This window comes from Emys orbicularis, chromosome 6 (assembly GCF_028017835.1).
Source record: "Emys orbicularis isolate rEmyOrb1 chromosome 6, rEmyOrb1.hap1, whole genome shotgun sequence".
NCBI classification, from domain to species: Eukaryota; Metazoa; Chordata; order Testudines; family Emydidae; genus Emys; species Emys orbicularis.
The window spans coordinates 72,980,724-73,004,285 of NC_088688.1; the positions used below are offsets into that span (position 1 = coordinate 72,980,724).

At 39.7% G+C, this 23,562-nt stretch overlaps 1 protein-coding gene across 2 annotated transcripts in view; it reads left to right on the plus strand.

Annotated features, from left to right (window-relative positions):
• Positions 1–1,117: 1,117 nt before the first annotated feature.
• COMMD10 (COMM domain containing 10) overlaps positions 1,118–23,562 on the plus strand; it is a 179,059-nt gene continuing 156,614 nt past the window's right edge. The window contains exons 1-4 of one of the 2 annotated variants that reach the window (XM_065406639.1): positions 1,118–1,192; positions 1,846–1,936; positions 5,532–5,642; positions 10,356–10,511. In XM_065406639.1, the coding sequence (XP_065262711.1) occupies positions 1,161–1,192; positions 1,846–1,936; positions 5,532–5,642; positions 10,356–10,511 (390 nt within the window). In that variant the 5' untranslated portion in view covers positions 1,118–1,160. The remainder of the gene's footprint in view (positions 1,193–1,845; positions 1,937–5,531; positions 5,643–10,355; positions 10,512–23,562) is intronic. The other variant, XM_065406640.1, reaches the window with a different exon arrangement.

Below are 23,562 nucleotides of genomic sequence, written 5' to 3' on the forward strand. Positions count from 1 at the left end.
CCTAGCCTTTTCAAGTTTCAGAGGGGTAGCCGTGTTAGTCTGAATCAGCAAAAACAAGGAGGAGTGCTTGTGGCACTTTAGAGACTAACAGATTTATTTGGGCATAAGCTTTCGTGGGCTAGAACCCACTTCATAAAATGCATGGAGTGGAAAATACAGGAGCAGGTATAAATACATGAAAAGATGCGAGTTGCCTTAACAAGTGTGAGGTCAGTCTAAGGAGACAATTCAATTGACAGCAGGATACCCAGGGAGGAAAAATAACTTTTGAAGTGGTAATGAGAGTGGCCCATTTCAGACAGTTGACAAGAAGGTGTAACAGTAGGGGGAAATTAGGTTTAGTTAGAACGTGTCAGATAACATGTTCTAGCAACACACCTTTAAATCCTAATCTAAACAAGGCCTTAGATGATATCAATATAAAGAATTTTTAGAATGCAATTGCCTTTTAAAATGTATGGGCTGTGTTTTCATTTCCCCCAGATTGGACAAGGAAAACCACTCAAGTCAATTTCCCTCTGGTTTATAGTCAGTTTCCCCTTCAGGGTCGGGGCCGGGTTCAAGGCTTGAGAAGAGCGTCTAGTTGTATAAATACCAGATTTCCATAGGATTTTTAAACCTCCTGGGTCGGTTCCTTCTGCTCTCAGGTTCTGTAACAGCCGAGCTGTTACCTTACACTTGGCATTGGCTCTGCTACGCCGGACTGCCAGGTTTCTGTGCCGACTCCGAAATCAAACACCCAACCACGCGCACAGGACGCTAAGCTCCAAACCAGCCTATTCGAGTACAAGCCCCTGTTGCGGGAACCAGTCACAGCAAGGACCGTGCCTGCCAGGGAAATTTGTAGCCCGGCGGGGGTCGGATAAACACGCTGCAGGCCCCGCGCCCCCAGGAGCGGACAGGGAGGGATCCGCAGCGCGGCGGGTGCCGAGCAGCCTCAGCTCCAAGGCCCCACGCGGGCCCCGGGCCCCTCCCGCCGGGCAGCGAGCGAGGGAGGGAATCAGGACAGTCACTGGCGGAGGGGGCCGGCCAGCCAGGGCCGCCCATAGCGCCGCCCGGGACTGGGGGCGGGGCCGGCTGAGCCTGCCGGGCTCCCGTCCGCCCCGCCTACCCTCGTTGCCGGGCGCTGGCGGCGGAACCAGGCAGCGGCGGCGGCCAGGATGGCAGCGCCCATCATCCCCGAGAGCGGCAGGTACGGACCGCCCGGCAGAGCGGCGCCTGCGGAGCCCCGGCCCGGCGGGGAGGGTGGAGCCGGGAGCACCCGCGTCACCGGCTCGCCCCAGCCTGACACCCGGGCTGGGGACCCCCCAACTCCGCAGTGTGCCGGGGGGACCGGGGCTGGGACCCCCAACTCCCCAGTGTGCCGGGGGCACCGGGGCTGGGACCCCCCCAAACGCTGGGACATCTGGACTGGGACCCCAACTCCCCAGTGTGCCAAGGGTACAGGGCCTGTGTCCCCAGTGGGTCAGTGCTGTGCCTCTTGAGGTTTCCAGCATGTGGGTTTCTCCACTAATGGGGCAGTGAGACCATGTCAGTATCATACAGTGGGCTGGGCTGAAGCACCCAGGGCGTCAGCTCTGCCTCGGTTTAATTGAAGGGTGGAATTATTCCTATTTTGATCCTTACAGTACTTGGACACTGGTTCTGTTTCTCTCACAGTGAATTTTTATAATTTTTATAAATTGTGTTTAAAGTATCAAGTATCAAATCCATTTGGATTAGATGCCAATAGCACTAGTGTGCTTGGTGTGTGAAACATTAGAAAACAAAAATATTTGTACTACATTGTTTAAAGCCAATATGTTTACATTAGGAAACTTACCTGATCTCTTTCATTTTATTTAGCATAAAAAAAGCAGTGTTGCTCATTAACATGATAGACCCAGGCAAATTTCCTCGATTACTCTCCCGCATCCTTCAAAAGCTTCATCTAAAGGTTTGTATAGTCTAACAATAATCCCTTAGCCCTCACTTTTTAATAAATTTTAAAACTCTATAATGCATATGTCAGTTACTGTGTATTTTATACTTTTTTGAATGAGGTCATAAGATACTGTTTTCTTAAATCTTTACGTTTTGTCTTGCATGTTTAACATACACATTATTTCAAATTACAGAAAAAGTACACCCTTTTTTCTCCACAGAATTACATCTTTATTTTGAGTGGCAAATAGTATCGTACTTCTGGTGGAGGAAAATAAAAGCACTTTTTCTGTGGGGGGAAATAAGTGTATTTTTTCTGTGATTTGACATTACTTGCTTGCTCAATATGCAAGATGAAATGTAAAGATCTAATAAAATAGAACCTTTGTTTGGTAGACGCATAAAGGAAAGACTGGGCACAAAGAGCCCTCAAGATCCAGTGTTTATATAAAGATGCAGTTGCTACAAATTTTAATTTACAAATCATAAATTATACCTAAAATCCTAAATCATGTCAATGTTTACAGACCCTGTACAATGCCACGGATGAAACCCCAGAAATCTGCCAACTCATGAACAAAAATCATTATGGAATGTGATATTGATCAGCTCTATAATACAATAATCTGCAGAAGCTCTTCTGCTTTTTATTTGTAAAGGATGTCATGATTGTTATTGTACTATTCTGTATGATGGAGATTGTCACGTTTTTTGTTTGACAAGTGTGTCAACATGTATGTCCTCTGGCGTGTAAGAATTATGAAGCAAAACTGAGCAATTGTGACCCTTAACCTTTGAAAAAAAGTTATGAAATATTGTCAAGCAAGAGATATCAACAAAGCATATTTTCAAAGGAAACACCGGTTTCAAATAATATTTAAAAACAGTGCTTCTAACCAGTACTAACACTCAGGATTATTAAAACTGAAGGTATTTTAAAAATCTGCATTCATGATCTCTTCTATTCATGTTAATTTTGCATAGGAGGGTGAAAATGCCATGTAATGAAACTTTTTCCTTGGAATTCTTCCATTGGGAGGCACAAGTTTCCTTTTTGTTGTACATACCCCACCCTTGCCCCTCCAGGGTAAATCCCTGGGGATTATAAAATATGAATCTGGAGGGATCTTCCAAAGTCAAAAGGAATCCCTCCCTCCCACCCAGCCCTCTGCCTTCCCGGGGAACCACAAGGTATTGTAGATTCTGCAGTAGGTTTCACAGGATTACCTAATGGATTTGAGTGAATATGGGTTCTGCTGCCTCTTGACCCTGCCTTGTTTATTTGTGGATCTGGACCACTGTTGAGCTTCTACAGGGGGGCTTCCATTGGTTTGGGAGGAAGGATGGAGCTGGCTTTCCCCTCTTATGCCCCTGCGATGTTAGAGGTGAGAATAAAGCCCATAATTAATTATTCACCATTTATGCTGGCTGCCTGTATTTCATTTCTCGCAGTTTGGGCAATGAAAGTAGAATGAATAGTCAGTAGTAGTCACTTTTGTTTATATCTGGTGTTAAATTGACTTTCTGGCACTAATGAATCAGAAAAGTGCTCAAGTGGAAAGCTAGAGGAAAATGTTTAAATCCAAACAAACGCTGTTTTTGCTGGAAGTTTTCTTTTGACTTTATGAAATATTTCTTTTGATCCTAAGTTAGGTTTTGTACAATATTTAGTCAAAAAATGTGCCTCTGTGTACATGCTAGGAATGGATGAATCTAGATGGGTCAGATTGAATAGAATCAAGCCTATGCACAATCTGCATTTGTGGCCTATATAAAATGGAAAAGGAATACTAGTAGCTAGATTAATTAGATTAGAGGCACGTCTTTTATTAATTTTTGTTGTATGAGAACAGAAAAGCACAATATATAATAGTGAGAACAATAGTAACGGAAACTTGGTCTTGCCCTCCAGGTGCATGGGTACATATTTGCCCATTTGTTTCCAATTTCCCCTAGTCATTGTACCAGTGTTTGATGGATGCAAACTTGTACTTTTTTTTTTTTTTTTTTTTTGAAGAATTTAGAATTATAGAAGGTGACAAACTGATAGCATTGGAAATTGAAGTCTAGACATAGGACAGCACAGCGTGGCTGAAAATAATAATAATACAAATTTACCTTTATTGTTCAAACTATGCTCTATTGGGACCACCTCTAGGAATGTGAGGGTTGTTTCATCTCTTTGATTCAATTATTGATTTTTCTGCTGAAATTACTAACAAGAGTCTGGTAATAGTAACTGTGATTTATTTATGAATGAAGATATTTGCCCACTAGCAGGGGGAAAGAGCCATTAACTTAATGTCACCTAAACTATTAAATTACCATTATAAAGCATAATAATTTTTGGTGACTATTGGCCTGCACTGGATTTGAATGAATGACTTGGGTTGAAGACTCTGTATTACATTACCAGTTTCATGAGCCATGAGTTGTCTAACTGTAGAGAGCACTGAATTGGTGGAAATTTTAAATAAACTTCCTTGTGTTAGCGAAGATACTTAAAGGTTCATATTTCCTTCTAAAAGCTAAAGATTAAACTGAGACAAGCTTTCAAGGTTACACAGAGCTCTTCTTCAGGACTGAAGAAGAGTTCCGTGTAAACTCGAAAGCTTGTCTATCTCACCGACAGAAGTTGGTCCAATGAAAGGTATTACCTCACCCACCTTGTCTCTTTAATACTCTGGGACCAGTGTGGCTACAACAACACTGCATACAAAGATTAAACTAACATTTTCATTTTTGCATTCTTGTTAGAGATTCAAATATTTTGACCATCTAGGTCTCCTTGTAATTACATCATCTTTGCTCTGACAGCTCAATTGCTTTTTTTGAGTAGCTGTGCAGTTACTGGATTGCTAATTGGCCTCACTATGTTGTTCTATGTTTTAGACATCAAACATTCTGTTTTAACAGATGACAATATTTGCATTATGTTTAAACGTTCAGTATATTAGTTCAGTAAGATTTTCCATTCAATGATCTTTAATACGTCATGTTGTAGATTTTTGATTTTTTGTATGTGGTTTTCTAAATTTCCCCAAATAGACCTTTATTATTGAGTCTTTTAGAAGAAAATAGACTGTGTTTAGACCAGAGGAATGTCAATAGCAAACCAAGAGAAGCATATATATCTGGGGCACTGCATCTTTGCCTTCTCTTTAGTGCTTTTATTTCTAGTCCAGCCAGTGCACATTACACTGTTTTCACTGGTTTGTATTGTCAAGTATAAATATGTAACTTTTCCACATAATGCATATTATCAAATGTGGTCAAAAGATGAGTTTTTTGCATAGTAATTTCAAACATGTTTTTTATATACAGAGAGAAAGAAGTGTGCACTTGTATGCATATTTCATAAAGGCCTGATCAAAAGCCCATTAAAAGCAATGGAGAGGTTCCCTGAAGTCAGTGGGTTTTTGGTCAGGCCCTTGGTATACTGATATATTTTTTCCTCTGACAAGGTTTCTTTTTCCTCTCCCATTTACAAACAAACACACACACATGAAAACCCTGACTCTTTAATGTTTTAACTAAACTTGCCTTTTGGAGAATGAGTTCTGGATGGCAGATGGAATACCAGGAATAAACCCTTTTTTGTACTTCAGGCTGAGAGCAGTTTCAGTGTAGAGGAGGAAGAAAAACTGCAAGCTGCGTTTTCAGTGGAGAAGCAAGATCTTCATTTAGTCCTTGAAACTATATCATTTATTTTGGAACAGGTACCGTTTTTATCAGTATGGATTGTTAAATATTTGAAACATAATGCTTGTTTGGTAGAAAAATTCCTATACAGAGCAAGTTAAAATAGACACTTCCCGAAAACAAATATCACAGTCTTGCTATTTATTTAAGGTTTGATTCTGCCTCCTTTACTAATGTTGCATAGTATCTTACTTGGCAAGTAGTCTCATTGAAGTCAGGGTTGTACTTGAGGAGCAAGGTTTTACTTAATGTGAGTAAAGGGGAGTAGAAGCTTGCCCTCAGTCTGTATCCTGTGCTTATCAACACATCTCTGAGCACCAGCTTGTGATCCTCTCACTCACACTGAGCAGAATCAAGCTTCACAGATACAACCCTGTTTCTGTTGAAGTGAATGGGAGAACTCATGGAGTAAGGTGCTATGCAAGAGTATCAGAATCTGGCCCTAAGTACCAGAGCCAGTCTTAGGGGCCCTGGACCCCAACTTCCTGGGGCATGACACATCACTTCGAGCTTGTGTGTGTGTGTGTGTGTGTGTGTGTGTGTGTGTGGAAATTCAGCTGCTTGTGGGGGCGCCAGCAACATTTGCTGTTGTGGGTGGCAAAAAATCTAAGCCACTAAATACATAAATACATTGACATACTTTAAAATGGTGCATAAAATATTTAAACAACAACAATAAAACCCACTTGCAAAACTGTGAGAAACATTTCCTCCCTGATGATGTTTTAGATAAATATTTCATAATATTATACAAAGTTACTCTGAAATGATGTTTTAGATAAATATTTCATAATATTATACAAAGTTACTCTGAAATAGCTTTATTACTTAAGATATCAATCATGTAAGCCTCTACTTAAAAAGTGGAAGTTAATTCCAAGTGAGGAAAATAGAAAGGAGCATAAACTCTGGCAAATGAAGTGTAAAAATATAATTAGGAAGGCCAAAAAAAAATTTGAAGACCAGCTAGCCAAAGACTCAAAAAGCAATAGCAATTTTTTTTTTAAAGTACATCAGAAGCAGGAAGCCTGCTAAACAACCAGTTGGGCCACTGGACGATCGAGATGCTAAAGAAGCCCTCAAGGATGATACTGCCATTCTGGAGAAACTAAATGAATTCTTTGCATTGGTCTTCACGGCTGAGGATGTGAGGGAGATTCCCAAACCTGAGCCATTCTTTTTAGGTGACAAATCTGAGGAGCTGTCCCAGATTGAGGTGTCATTAGAGGAGGTTTTGGAACAAATTGATAAACTAAACAGAAATAAGTCACCAGGAACAGATGGTATTCACCCAAGAGTTCTGAAGGAATTCAAATGTGAAAATGAAGAACTACTAACTGTGGTATGTAACCTATCATTTAAATTAACTTCTGTACCAAATGACTGGAGGATAGCTAATGTGACGCCAATTTTTAAAAAGGGCTCCAGAGGTGATACCGGCAGTTACAGGCCGGTAAGCCCGACTTCAGTACTGGGCAAACTGATTGAAACTATAGTAAAGAACAAAATTGTCAGACACATAGATGAACATAATTTGTTAGGGAAGAGTAAACATGTTTTTTGTAAAGGGAAATCATGCCTCACCAATCTACTAGAATTCTTTGAGGGGTCAACGAGCATGTGGACAAGGGGGATCCACTGGATATAGTGTACTTAGATTTTCAGAAAGCCTTTGACGGGGTCCTTCATCAAAGGCTCTTAAGCAAAGTAAGCCATCATGGGATAAGAGGGAAGGTCCTCTCGTGGATTGGTAACTAGTTAAAAGATAGGAAACAAAGGGTAGGAATAAATGGTCCGTTTTCAGAATGGAGAGAGGTAAATAGTGGTGTCCCCTGGGGTCTGTACTGGGCCAAGTCCTATTTAACATATTCATAAATGATCTGGAAAAGGGGTAAACAGTGAGGTGGCAAAATTTGAAGATGATACAGGCAGACTGCAGAGAGCTATAAAAGGATCTCACAAAATTGGGTGACTGGGCAACAAAATGGCAGATGAAATTCAATGTTGATAAATACAAAGTAATGCACATTGGAAAACATAATCCAAACTGTACATATAAAATGATGGGGTCTAAATTAGCTGTTACCACTCAAGAAAGAGATCTTGGAGTCATTGTGGATAGTTCTCTGAAAACATCCACTCAATGTGCAGTGGCAGTCAAAAAAGCGAACAGAATGTTGGGAATCATTAGGAAAGGGATAGAGAATCACACAGAAAATATCATATTGCCTCTATATAAATCCATGGGTATGCTCACATCTTGAATACTGCATGCAGATGAGATCACCCCATCTCAAAAAAGATATATTGGAATTGGAAAAGGTTCAGAAAAGGCAACAAAAATCATTAGAGGTATGGAATGGCTTCCGTATGAGGAGAGATTAATAAGACTGGGGCTTTGGAAAAGAGACGACTAAGGGGGGATATGATAGAGGTCTATAAAATCATGACTGGTGTGGAGAAAGTAAATAAGGAAGTGTTATTTACTCCTTCTCATAACACAAGAACTAGGGGTTACCAAATGAAATTAATAGGCAGCAGGTTTAAAACAAACAAAAGAAAGTATTTTTTCACACAGTGCACAGTCAACCTGTGGAACTCCTTGCCAGATGATGTTATGAAGGCCAAGACTATAACAGGGTTCAAAAAAGAACTAGATAAGTTCATAGAGAATAGGTCCATCAATGGCTATTAGCCAGGATGGGCAGGAATGGTGTCCCTAGCCTCTGTTTGCCAGAAGCTGGAAATGGGTGACAGGGAATAGAACACTTGATGATTACCTGTTCTGTTCATTCCCTTACTGGGCCCAGTCCTATTTAACATATTCATAAATGATCTGGAAAAGGGGTAAACAGTGAGGTGGCAAAATTTGAAGATGATACCTTTGGGGCACCTGGTATTGGCCACTGTCAGAAGACAGGATACTGGGCTAGATGGACCTTTGGTCTGACCAGTATGGCCGTTCTTGTGTTCTAATGTGCTTATGTAAGCAGTCTTTATTCACACAAGTAATCCCATTTAAGTGGGACTACTTTTATGAGTAAGAATTTGCAGACTTGGGCCTGCGGTTTGGTTCAATGTTGTTTTGCATACATTTTGGCTAAATTACATCTCTAATCTAAGTGTTTAATATCGTTCTTAAAGAAAGTGTGAATATTTTTGTCAGTAAATAAAGTTAGTCAAAATGCTTCTGTGCTGGATTGTGCTTTACTCATATAAAAAATAATAAAATCTTAGGAAAAGGTCAGTTTGGGAAAGAAAGACAGAAAATGTTAAAAATGGGTTTTGGCTTCACTTTCTTTTTTGTTTCCATGAAGAAGTGCCAAGGTGATATACTAGGCCATAAAGAACAGAACACTTATTTTTAATGGATGGAAAGATATGTTGGCCATTGTAACTTTTGCATTGCTTAATAATAATATCTACCTGTGGAAAATAATAGTTTTGAAAAAATGTAATTGTGATGTTCTGCTCAAGACAACCAGAACTGAGCTCTACTGTGTCATCCCTCTGCCCCAGAAAGAGTGAGAGCTTTGCTACTGCCAAGCTGTCTGTCAGCTCCCTGGCATACCAGCCTGTCTGCCTAGCCAGCAAACTCTTCAAGACTCTGCCAGTCCAAACCTTGCCTTGCAGGTAACAATCAGTGAACCTGAATTCCCCCAGAGATATCTCCTTGCAGTGTCCATTCCCTCTCACTGGACACTCATAGTAATTAAGTTACTATGTTTCTGCCGCCAAAGAAACAGAACGCATCACCTGGTTAGGTTAGCTGAAGACTCACACTTCACTTTAATAGACAGCAATGAGATGGTTTTGTAGTAAAACAAGAATAAGTTTATTAACAAAGAACAGAATTTTAAGTGATGCTAAGCAAGAGAAAAAGAGACCGGTTTGGTTACAAGCAAAACAAAATAAAACATGTTTTCTAGTGACTAAAACTTAATTTTAGCAAGTTGCAATCTTTGCCTAAGCAGTTTTCTTACTTCCATCAAGTTACCAACATCCTTAGCCTCTGAAGTAGGCGATCCAATTTTCACAGGCTCAGAGGCTGCTGTACCTTATGTCCCCAAAGCGATAGATAACTCCAATGGCTTTTTGCTCTCATTATATTTTCCAATGTCCATTTTCTCTGCCTCAAGAGCCAGGAAGGCTTCCTGGGGTGCAGATTCTGTCCCCCAGATGTGATTACTATATTGTCTTCTCCCCTGCTTGTTAGCTTGATGGCTTTGTTCACTTTAATGTAAATATACTTCAGTTGTCCTCTGCCTGGAAGCAAGCCAGTCAGACAGGTAAATACACATTCCTTTGTCTAGGACAAGCTGGATTTATGCACTGCCTCCCAAATACAGCTCACACACAACATGTATGTATACCACACAATGATTTTTGGTACCTGTGGGTCAGCAGTTTACATAAGATATCGTATGTGACACATTTTAGATAATATTATGACAACAGTGTGTTGGATGTAATGAGTGGGTCAGGCCTGATGTGAGATACAGTATGGTGGGTCCTTTGTCAACTGGCATTACGTGGCTCCCAGGGTCATAGTAATCATGTAACACATGTTTTTGTTTTGCATTAATAGAGTACTTTATTTTCGACTGAAAAAACGAACCATTTAGACCTCTATAGAGAAGAGCATCCCTATTTAGAAAAGTGCTTTTCTTAATCAAGTACTAAAGTTGCATGTACCAAAATAGATTTAACTTGTTTTTTCTGCTATACAGGCAGTGTATCATAACCTGAAACCAGCTATTCTGCAACAGCAGCTGGAGAGCATTCACCTTGATCAAGACAAAGCAGAAGCATTTGTCAGTGCATGGACTGCTGCAGGTCAAGATACAATTGAAAAGTTCAGGCAGAGGATTTTGGCCCCTCAAAAGGTAGCAATTGTTCTAGTTTAAGTGGAACTAGTAGTTTAAAACAATAATTATTAGGACACAAATATTACAATATTTCTTTTTTGTTCTGTAAGGACAAATTCTATTGACCAGCCAAGAAATTAAAAAAATCAATAAGGAAATTTTATATATAATGTATGTCATAGGTTTGACTCTTTAAAATCCTGTACTCTACTTAAATTACACAAAGTATGTTGTAAACTGGTGTAAATCAGAATAACTCCATTGAAGATAATTCAGCTCACCAACCAAGAATCTGGTTGAGTACATCCTGTAACAATGTATATGAAGCAATGAATGAATGACATGAAAGTAGATAAAATGCACAGTATATGGGTCCTTAAATATTGTGTAATTTAAGTAGGGTATAGAGGACATTAGCTTTAAACATGTTTGCTTCTTTCCTCCTATTAAAAAAGTGAGCTTTTTAAGTGCTCTGTGTGTTACCTATTGTTCCACTATCTTTATGTTAGGGCCTGAACCTACAAATGCTTTTGATCAAGTGTAATTCATGCTTCTGTTGACTTTAAAAGAACTTCTTACAATTGTAAGCATTTTGCTCAGTAATAAGTATATGTGGGACTGGCCCTTATATTACAAGATGCCATGATTAGTATTGTAAAATGGTTGGACAGCATTGGAGAAAACTAGTCTTCTGTGCTTTGTCTGTCTTAGGATAACAGTTGATCATTTGATAATTTTATTGTGTTTTTATTGGTATAGAAGTAAAAAATATATAGTACACAAAACTAATACATAAAGAATACTTAATACACTGACAGGAAATGAATGTATTTGTTTATGGTCACAAATTTTAAACTTCCTGTCACAGTTAAATCCAAATTTTGGGACAAGAGGATTGGGGCATGGAAGAGAGCGGAGAAATTTAGAACTGTAGTAAGGGCCTAATCTTCTAAAAGGCAGAAACTCAGGCTTGTGCACGGTTGTGTAAGAACATAAGAATGGCCATACTGGGTCAGACCAAAGGTCCATCCAGCCCAGTATCCGGTCTGCCGACAGTGGCCAATGCCAGGTGCCCCAGAGGGAGTGAACCTAATAGGTAATGATCAAGTGATCTCTCTCCTGCCATCCATCTCCACCCTCTGACAAACAGAGGCTAGGGACACCATTCCTTACCCATCCTGGCTAATAGCCATTAATAGACTTAACCTCCATGAATTTATCTAGTTCTCTTTTAAACTCTGTTATAGTCCTAGCCTTCACAACCTCCTCAGGCAAGGAGTTCCATAGGTTGACTGGGTGCTGTGTGAAGATCTACTTCCTTTTATTTGTTTTAAACCTGCTGCCCATTAATTTCATTTGGTGGCCCCTAGTTCTTATATTATGGGAACAAGTAAATGACTTTTCCTTATTTACTTTCTCCACATCACTCATGATTTTATATACCTCTATCATATCCCCCCTTAGTCTCCTCTTTTCCAAGTTGAAAAGTCCTAGCCTCTTTAATCTCTCCTCATATGGGACCCGTTCCAAACCCCTAATCATTTTAGTTGTCCTTCTCTGAACCTTTTCTAGTGCCAGTATATCTTTTTTGAGATGAGGCGATCACATCTGAACACAGTATTCAAGATGTGGGCGTACCATGGATTTATATAAGGGTAATAAGATAGTCTCCATCTTATTCGCTATCCCTTTTTTAATGATTCCTAACATCCTGTTTGCTTTTTTGACTGCCGCTGCACACTGCGTGGACGTCTTCAGAGAACTATCCACGATGACTCCAAGATCTCTTTCCTGATTAGTTGTAGCTAAATTAGCCCCCATCATATTGTATGTATAGTTGGGGTTATTTTTTCCAATGTGCATTACTTTACATTTATCCACATTAAATTTCATTTGCCATTTTGTTGCCCAATCACTTAGTTTTGTGAGATCTTTTTGAAGTCCTTCACAGTCTGCTTTGGTTTTAACTATCTTGAGCAGTTTTGTATTGTCTGCAAACTTTGCCACCTCACCCCTTTCTCCAGATCATTTATGAATAAGTTGACTAGGATTGGTCCTAGGACTGACTCTGGGGGAACACCACTAGTTACCCCTCTCCATTCTGAAAATTTACCATTTATTCCTACCGTTTGTTCCCTGTCTTTGAACCAGTTCTCAATCCATGAAAGGATCTTCCCTCTTATTCTATGACAAGTTAATTTACGTAAGAGCCTTTGGTGAGGGACCTTGTCAAAGGCTTTCTGGAAATCTAAGTACACTATGTCCACTGGATCCCCCTTGTCCACATGTTAGTTGACCCCTTCAAAGAACTCTAATAGATTAGTAAGACATGATTTCCCTTTACAGAGACCATGTTGACTTTTGTCCAACAATTTATGTTCTTCTGTGTGTCTGACAATTTTATACTTTACTATTGTTTCAACTAATTTGCACAGTACTGACGTTAGACTTACTGGTCTGTAATTGCCGGGATCACCTCTGGAGCCCTTTTAAAATATTGGCGTTACATTAACTATCTTCTAGTCATTGGGTACAGAAGCTGATTTAAAGGACAGGTTACAAACCATAGTTAACAGTTCCGCAATTTCACATTTGAGTACTTTCAGAACTCTTGGGTAAATGCCATCTGGTCCCGGTGACTTGTTATTGTTAAGTTTATCAATTAATTTCAAAACCTCCTCTAATAACACTTCAATCTGTGACAGTTCCTCAGATTTGTCACCTACAAAGGACAGCTCAGGTTTGGGAATCTCTGTAACATCCTCAGCTGTGAAGACTGAAGCAAAGACATGAAGCAAAGACTTCATTAAGGCATGCAGTTACTGTGACTGTATGTGCAAATCAAGTATTTGTGCACTCAGATATCCGGTGAAGCAAATAATTGATAGTTTGGGAACACAAATACTAGATTTGCACATGGGGCTTCCTCTCTTTTGAAAAAGATATGTTTACAATCACCTAGATGTTCAGGTTTCGTACACTGAAATGCCAGAAGTTAGTTAAGTCACTCTGACTTTTAACAGCAAATGAGTCACTTGTGTATCATGAGTGAGTTACCAAAATACCCTTCCTAGAATACACAAAGTGCCTGTAAAAATGAAATGTGATCCTGACGAAGAGAATAAAGCCAGAATGAAAAGGCTTTGTTGATCTTAAAATATGCTATGGAACAGCATGACTGCGAGTTCTCTTCATCCATAGCATGCAACTACATACTGGGAGCTGGCTTGCTGTTGACTACTGTTGGGCATATTCGAATTTACCAGACATGACCTTTTGGCCCTCCACTGTTTGGGGTTGTGTCCATCCCGAATCTTGCTCTGCGAGTGCTAAGCATGGCCTTGTTTGTGGGTGATATGCCTTTGCTTCCCTCCTTTGTGTTTGCCTTTGGAAACTTGCATCTGATATTTCATCTTGAGTCCCTTTCTGGAGATTCTTCATGTCTTTGTCTTCTTCTCATGTAGTGGAACCACACTGTGTCCAGTGTATTACACTCAAGCCTCCTAATGTAAGCAAACTCTGAATATGGTTCATAATTAATAATCTTCCAGTAAAACAACTGTCTTCTAGTGCAGTAATGGAATGTTGCATTCACCTTAGTTGTTTATCCGAACAAGTATAGGTTTAACCTGTGTGCCTAGACACATGTTTAAGTTACCATTTTTCTGTGAAGCAACTTCTGGGTTGTCAGGATGTTGTATGATACTTTACTCAAACTTGAGAGAGAGCTGAGTGTAGGAATGTAAGGAATCAGGTGTCACTCTCTAAGTTGAATATTGGGATAGTGTTATGAATTTATTTTGGTTGCTTGCTTCAGAAATCTTTAAGGACTCAGTCATGCAGATCTTACTCAGGAAAAATCTCCCCTTGAAGTTAATGGGAGGTTTCCCTTACTAAGAACTTAGAAATGCAGAAGTAGCCACTGTCTTCTCAGCTGCCTAATCAGCTCCAAATAGAAAGAATTTTAAAATCAAAATAGGATAAGCCTGCAAGACTTTGTTTATGGTTTTGCTATATTATTGGTGTCATATGAGTTCAGCATAGCTTTGTAAATTCTTTCATCTAACCTTTCAATGTTTGTTTATGTATTATTAATGTAATTGCATAGTACTGGATTTTCTTAACCATTGTACACTCAGTCATAAAGTCCAAAAATATTTAACCATCGTCAAAGTCAAAAGATTATTTGGTGTCATCACTTAGTTTTTATTTTCACAAAATGGTTTTTTTTGTGTACCGTTGGCAATATTGGAAAAATATACATTGTTTTCTTATTCAGAATATGTTGTTTTAGTTCTAGCAGTAAACTCACTGTAATATTTTCATCAGCCCCTAATGACAGAATACAAATATATTGGAGTCCTGAACATCCCTTGAAACAATTAGAGATGTTTTCACTGAGACTGGAATAGCATCTGCATAGAAAGTAAACATGTATAATCCAGCTATAAATACTCTTTGACAACAGTATCCTCATATATGTATATAAAACGTGGAAGGTCTTTGAGGTAACATTTTTCAAAATAGTTGGTACTGTTTAAATACACTCCTATAGTTGTACTTGTGTGTGTGTGTGTGTGTGTATGTGTTTGTATATATTTGCATAAGTATACTGTATTTATGTGGCCAAGTATTCAACATGGGGTATCTGTTTACGTGCATGCTCCTTTGCATGTGCAGTTTTCACATGTTATTACTTATGTGTGCAAATGGTAGAATATATTTATGGGATTTTTAAAGGAGTCTAACGTGCCCAAATCCATAGACATTTAATGGAAGTTCAGCAACTAACTTCCTTAGGCTCCTCTAAAAAGCTTAGCCCATATGTACAAAATATTTGTGCTGCCTATGCCTGCAGATGAAGTTGGTCATTTGTACATTAATCATCCTTGTGTGCAAAAAACAAAACAAAAACAAAGCCTCTTTGAAAACTTGTCCTATAACATTCATCAACTTCTGTTTCCCATATGAAGCTCCATTATTGTTAAGATGTACCCTTTTATGTCACTTTCCAGTATATTAGTGTTTTAATCCAATCAGATGCTGTCCTTTTAATGAGAGACACAGAGACAATATTAGAGTGATCCTAGCAAAGGTAAAGTACCAAATTTCAGTAACTTTACCAATGCATTATGAGTTTCTTTAATAGTCAGACTGATGCGATAACTGCACTGCCCTGCAGTTTGGACTATGGGGGTGTGAATAGCAGTGTGCACCAAAATGCTGCAATGTAATGCCCCTGGGTGGATGCTAACTAAAAGTTACCTAGTTTGCATTAATATAGTCCTCTTCAAACACTACTATGTTAAGGCGAACTAGGAATGTTTTAGTTAGTGCCTGCAGTTTCCACATGGGGGAGTTATAACACAGTACTGGTGCATGCTGCTATTCACACCTGCGTAGGCTGAACTGTGTGTCAGTGTAGACAAGCCCAAAGAGGTGCATTCAGCAATTTATCACACACAAGCTTACACCACAAATTTCAAACTTGGGTGCTTAAATCCTGAATAAGGAATCAGATGTTAAGAGATGCTGAGTACGAGCAATTCCCATTGATTTCCAGTCAATAGGGTGCGTAGCTCCTCTGAAAATCTGGCCACTTTTAGAGCAGTAATTCCCAAACTTTATTAGTTCAGATATTGATGTTTGATATACCACATGCAAATTTATCCTTTTTGTACACATTTATTTTAGGCCTTAATAAGCTGCACTTGCGTATTTACAGACTTATTGTAAAATAAGTTTTGAATTTGGCTGGGTGAGTCTAGGTGGGAGGGTTAAAGGACATGAGGTATAGAGTTTTGATGGGAATTTTTCAGCAAAACATTTGTTTCTGGAAAATGGTGATTTGTCAAAACTGATCTTTTGAGATGGGGGGAACATCAGGAAAAGTTTCTTAGGTTCAGGATGGAATTTTTGGTTAAAACCAGAGAGAGACCCTCCCCAGAATAGCCTCATGGCCAGGACACTCAGATGGGCTGTGAGAGATCCGGATTCAGTTCATTAATCTGCCAGATTTAGACCAGGGACTTGAACCTGCATCTCCCACATCCCAGATGTTTGCCGTGACCACCAGGCTACAGGTTGTCTTAGGGTGGATAAACGCGCTCTCTTTTTTTTTTTTTCCTTCTTCTTCCTTTTCTCTCCTCCACAAAAAACTTCAAAACATCTCAGTTTTGTCCCGATGCAGAACAGGAACACTTGAAATCACAAAAAGTTTTACAAGATGGGAAAACGGTTTCTTGCCCAGCTCTGTGGCTAGACTGCAGGTAGGGGTTCTGGCTAGAATGCAGGGAGGGGACTTGGTCTTTCTAGAGTTTTTTGCACAAGTGTTCCCCTGGTCCATGAACTTACAACCCCTTCCTCTTGGCTAAAGGATTCCACAGCCCTCCAGCAGCATCTGTGTTGCTGCCACATTCCACAGAGCCTTCCTTGGTCCGTGGACACTCCTTCCCCTTGGTTTCAGGGGCTCCCAGCCCTTCTCCTTGGGGCTGTACTGTGATTCTGGTAGGCTTCCTCAGCTTTCCAGTCTCCATTCAGGTTCCGATCCTCGGGAACCTCTCTCCTGACTTGATGCTCCCCCTGTAATTCTCCTGTCCAGGCTGTCTGCTCTCTTTCTCCTTCTGGTTGTCACCTAACAGCTGGGTTTTACCATGTAAAGAAAGTGTTGGCAACTATCCATCTCGAAAGACGATAGTGTAAGTGCCAAAATGGTTCAGTTATGTCATCACGAGTGTCTAAAAAGTCCATTTCTCGAATAAAGTCCTTGCCCCAGAAAGTGTGGATGAAAGGCTCAGCTCTAGAAGAGGAAGCCAATGCACTAGTAGTGCTTGATGCCCGCTGTACTTTCCTCGTTGTTCTCTTCTCTTTCCTCTCTTCCACCTCTCCACCTGAATAACACCTGTCCCCATCAAATGTTCATCTTTTGATAGGGGGTGGGTGTAACAGGGCGTAACTCACCACCGCGGCGCCTCCTGCTGGCAGTCCTGGGAATTAGATCTTGTTTCACCGGAGCGCCCTTGTCTAGTGGTGTCTCGCATCGTCCTCTTCTGGACATAGCCCTCCGGCTGTGCCCCATTTGGTTCTTTCCCCCCTTCCAGGTGACCGATAGTCCTTAGTCCAACCACTTGCCTCAGTGGCAAACTGCAGTCCATTCTCCAGCCGCTCCCCTCAGTAGCAAGGGGGGGGGACCCTGACCCGCCCACTACTCTGGGTCCCGACCCAGGGACCCTATAGCTGGCAGCCACATACTGCCCCTCCTCCAACTCTGCCGTCTCCTTCCCTGGGCCACTTCCCCGCAGCCCTAGCATCTTCTCCGCCCTTGTATCAGGGCTTCAGTCTGGCAGCCATCAGCGTGGAGCTTTCTCCTACTCTGCTGACCCTGCCCAGCACTGCTCTGTCCATGGTGCTCCAGCATTCTAAGCAGCCAGTCCTCCTCCCTCAACTTTCATGGAGTAACTGCCTCCTCCTCTGCTCAGCAGCCCCTTCTTATATGGGCCAACCTGGCACTGATTGGCTGTTCCAATAAAGCTTCTCCTGATTGGCTGGCACTATAAGCCTTTTCCTCATTGGCTGCTTCCCATGCAGCCTCCCCAGGGTGGCTTTAACCCCTTACCTATTATTGAGGGGCAGCTGCCCCCATCACAGTGGGTATTTTTCTGAAGTTTCTCTTCCTCTAACTCCTCCATCAGAGTTAAAAAGTTACAGGAGAAAAGAGACTATGAAGTTTTGCACATAAAATATCAGAACTTCTTTGTGTGCGCCACCTTGCAAAATTAATAGATTTTAAAACTAGAAAGGAATATTAGGATTATTACATCTGATTTCTTATACAACACAGGACATGGATCCTCAACCAGTAATTTCTATTTAGGCAATAACATATCCTTTAAAATGATGTCCAAACTTTATTTAAACTTAAAGTGACCAAGAATCCCTAGATTAAGTCATTCCAATTCTTCATTACCCTCAATGTTAAAAATTTGTGTCATATTTCTAGTCTAAATTTGTCTAGCTTCAGCTTCCAACCATCGGATCTCGTTATGCCTTTTTTCATTACATTAAAGAGCCATCTAACTATCAGAAATCTTTTCCCCACGGGCAACCTTAATTCTGGAATTTCTAACTTCCGAGTGTTTGCATATATATATATATATATATATATATATATATATATATATATATATATATATGTGTGTGTGTGTGTGTGTGTGTGTGTGTGTGTATGTGTATGTGTATGTATATATATTAGGGCTGTCGATTAATTGCAGTTAACTCACGTGATTAATTAAAAAAAATGAATTGCGATTAATTGCAGTTTTAATCGCACTGGTAAACAATAGAATACCAATTTAAATTTATTAAATATTTTGGATGCTTTTGTACATTTTCATATATATTGTATTCTGTATTGTTACTGAAATCAAAGTGTATATTATTTTTGATTACAAATATTTTCACTGTAAAAATGATAAAAGAAATAATATTTTTCAATTCACCTCATACAAGTACCGTAATGCAATCTCTTTATCGTGAAAGTGCAACTTACAAATGTAGATTGTTTGGTTGTTACATAACTGCACTCAAAAACAAAACAATGTAAAACTTCAGAGCCTACAAGTCCACTCAGTCCTACTTCTTGTTCAGCTAATCGCTAAGACAAACAAGTTTGTTTACATTTAAGGGAGATAATGCTGCCCACATCTTATTTACAATGTCACCAGAAAGTGAGAAGAGGTATTTGCAGGGCACTTTTGTAGCCGGCATTGCAAGGTATTTATGTGCCAGACATGCTAAACATTCGTATGCCCCTTCATGCTTCGGCCACCATTCCAGAGGACATGCTTCCATGCTGATGGAACATTAGACATGCAACTTTCTTTCTATAGGTCTAAAAACTGTAGATTGGTGTGGATGGTTAGCTCAGGCTAGATAGTTCTTGATGCTTTCTATTTGTGATGAGACCACCACCACTGTCTGTAAAGTTAGTTTGGTAAGGCCAATGATTTTAAAATGTTGCATGATGTGATAAAGTTTTCTCTTTAATCTTGTGTTATGTATGGGATAAGTGTTGGAAACATTACAAAACTGTAATATTTTTAATAGTAATTTTGGAGTTACCTCACTTCTCTAGATAGGCTTCAGTTTCCAGCATACTCTGATACTGGTTGTCACCTCAGCAGACTACTTGCTGCAATATCTCACCAAGTGGGAGCTGGTCATTCATCGTTAATAGATTGGCATTGCAATGTCTTGCAAGATGATAATGAGGAAAAGTAAGTTTCTAAAGATTACGCTGGGTCATTCAGTACATGAAGTACTGACACTGCTATATATTTTTTAAAAAGTTTGTGGATCCTTTCTAAATTACTTCTTACCTTAATTTTAAGACCTCTGTTCCATTGCTGACTGTCATTGTTTCTTACCTATACATCAAAATAATTGGCTCCAGTTCAGCTTCTGCCAGGAGTTTGTCCAGTTATGGTAGTGTTTCCTCCAGAGGCAATAAAACATGAGGGTTTGTGTCTCTGCTACACCCCCCCATGCATCTTGTATGTTTCTGAAAATTAAATCTCCTAGTCACTACCATCTGCCTTTTTTGTTCTATTTTCCCCATCTTCCTGGATAGTGTTCTCCTGATAGATGCACTGTGGTTGCACTACTTAACTGCGCTTTCATTTAACATGTTTTTTTCCGCTTTTGGGTTTGTTCATATTCATGAATCTTTTTGATACAATCTGTTTATGGATTGCTTTTAAAAATGAAAAACTCATACACTCAGCACTGGATAGAGCTTAATTAGATTCAACCATTCCAGGTGCTTGATAGGGAATTTCTTCAATTACCCAAACAATCCACTTAATTAAACTCTTGGGATTTGTACACTCCTCTTTAGTCCTAAACTGTAAAACCTTTTTTTTATAATAGATGGCACAGATAGTGATGCCTGTAGTTAAGATTGCCGGACACATTCCATGATAGACCATGTTTTCAGTTGAGAAAAACTTTGCCAAACTTAAACTGTTTGGGCTGAAATTTTCCATGCTGTGGGTCTGCTTCATCGTCGTCGTCCCTCCCCCCCCCCCCCCCCCCCCGAAGTTTCAACTAAAACAGCTCAGCTATTTCTGTGAATGAGCTTAGGGGAAAATATGTTGTTCTGTCCATATTAGAAAAAAAATTTAGTTGAGTTTAGTTGAGAAGTTCTAGTTCCAACATGAGCAGGGACTTGAAATTTGGGAGGGGGGTGGCCTTTGGGTCAGGTGTACTGTCAGGAAGGAGTTAAAATTCAGCCGGCACATACTGTGTTACTGTTGTAGTGCAGTGGTTTTCAACCTTTTATTTCATTTGGGGACCCCTAAAAAATTTCAAATGAATGTGCGGACCTCCAGGGGTCCGTGGACCACAAGTTGAAAATCACTGTTAATTGGTAATGACAACCTTCGCGGACCCTTTAGACATAGTCTGCGGACTCCCAGGGGTCCATGGACCACCGATTGAAAATCATTGTTGTAGAGAGTAGTTCATGAATGCTGGGCTGCTAGCATTCTTTTTTTAAAAAGCACTTCAGATTTTCATAGATTGGTAGACTAAAAAGACAGAAGGGAGCACTGTGATCATCTGGTCTGACTTCCTGTATAACATAGGCCACAGGACGTGGTTGAATTAATTCTTGTTTGAACTAGAGAGTGTCTTTTAGAAAAAATATCCAATTTTGATTTAAAAATTGCCAGTGATGGAGAATACACCATAACCCTTGCTAAATTTTTACAGTGATTAATGACCTTCACTATTCAAAATTTGCATCTTATCTTTAGTCTGGATTTGTCTAGTGTAAACTTTGAGCCATTGGATCTTGTTATACCTTTCTCTGCTAGACTGAAGAATCCATGGTCAAATTTTAGTTCCCCATGTAGGTACTCATAAACTGTGTTCAAATCACCCCTTAACCTTCTCTTTGTTAAGCTAAATAGATTGAGCTCTTTGAGTGTATCACTATAAGGCATGTTTTATAATCCTTTAATCATTCTTGTGGCTCTTCTCTGAATCCCCTCCAATTTATCAACTCCCTTTTTGAATTCTGTACACCAGAACTGGACACAGTATTCCAATAGTGGTTGCACTAGTGCCAAATTGAAATACATATTGTCACTTGTCCTCTTTGGTATTTATCACTCCCTCAATCTTGATATCGTCTTCAAATGTTATCAGTGATGACTGTTTTTCTACCAGGTTATTGATAAAAATAGAAGCGTACCCATTGAATGATGATTCCCTATTTACAGTTAAATTTTGAAATCTGTCAGCCAGTTTTCATCCATTTTAATGTGTGCCAGGTTAATTTTGTATCATTAGAGTTTTTTGATCAAAATGTTGTATATCCCTTTCTTTGATCCTTAAACATAAGATATGTGTCTTCACTTTAACTGGGAACATGTTTCCCAGCCTGGGTAGCCATACATAGGTAATAGTAACAATATTATACTATTACACATAGGTAATAGTAACAATAATCTCTTTGAGCAAGCATGCTAAAAAATAGCAATGGAGTATGGGCAGCAGCTTGGGCTAGCCATCTGAGTGCAAACCCATGTAGACGCTCTGTGTACATATTTGGGTGGTTCGCCCAAGCCACCATGCATGCTACCCCTTGGCTATGCTGCTATTTTTAGTGTGTTAGCTTGAGCAGAGCTCACGTGTGGCTGTCTATCTGAGCATGCTTCCAGATGCATAGACATACTCGTATGCTGTGACCCTCCAGATACCCTCTGAAGTTTGCAAACTGTTATAAAGCAGTAGAGTAAACTTAGATCCTATCATCTTTGAAGGAGTTCCCTTACATAGAACTCGCAATGATAGTAATACTGCAGACCTGATTAAAAGATAAGAAACAGTTTTTATTTCGGGTATTTTTTGTGAGAAATGCTTCTTATCTTTGAACTGTCATATACTTGGGTTGAGTAAAATGGATATATGTTCCTTTAAAGAAACATAGCTAAAACAAACCCTAACTTTTTTTAAGCCAAGAAACTGAATGTTTCTCATTTAATTTTTGAAAACCCTGCTTTAAAGGATTGGGATTTTTTTGTCAGCGCTTGTAGCTATTGGGAGTAGGACTAAGCCTTTTCTAAGTTAATCGGGTACAAATTTCTTACATAGTCTGTAAGAAAGAGTGTGCAGAGTTGTCCCACTGAGTGGGCAATGCAGATAGTGCTAGACAACTCTGGGTTAGAGTCTCTGGTGCATGCAGCTTACACTGGTTTCTTTAGAGGGCTACTGTCCAGGAACTAGTTGTGGCTCTCTGATTCTGCCTCAGCTCTGGTACAGTTTACAGCTGCTTAGTTAGAGCAGTTTAGTTGTCAGACTACTATTCTGCCTGGTGTTCAGATCCCTTTTTAATACTCACTTCTTCCAAGAAGTGAGTCAACCAAGACATTTTTGACGTTTATTTCAAATGTATAGTTACTAAAAGCTATACAAAAATGTGTTCAACTATATTGTACACATGTCCCTGCTGAGTTGTTGGGTGATGTTATTGCTGTAACCCTTGTCTTTCCTCCCCATGTTCACCCCATTGTTGGTTGCCCTGTCACTGTGGCATGTATGAAACAATATTGCACACATTTTGGAGCAACTCATCTGTGTTGTGATGTGTCTAGCACACTTTTGAGTACCCTAAAATTTATACCTTATATTTAGTTTATTAATATAGCATCTTAACCAAATGCCATTGCACGTAATAGCTTCTATAGTTAGTTTTTGGCCCTAGGAACTTCAAAATTAATAGACTGATTTAAGCAAAGGCTATATTTCAAGTCTATGATTGAGGAAAAAGGGATTATTAATATGCTGATGCCAAACTAGAAACACATTTATACTGTATGGTTAAACTAAAGTTGTTGTTTTTACTCATGGAGACTTGGCCAATGTAATTTGATTGTGATCTTTGCAAAGTTACTGTAGGTTCTGAGTTCACAAGAAAATACTGTCCTGCCATTTATTACGTAATACCTTCAGCCTCTGCAGTATCACGGGGGGAGGGATAGCTCAGTGGTTTGAGCATTGGCCTGCT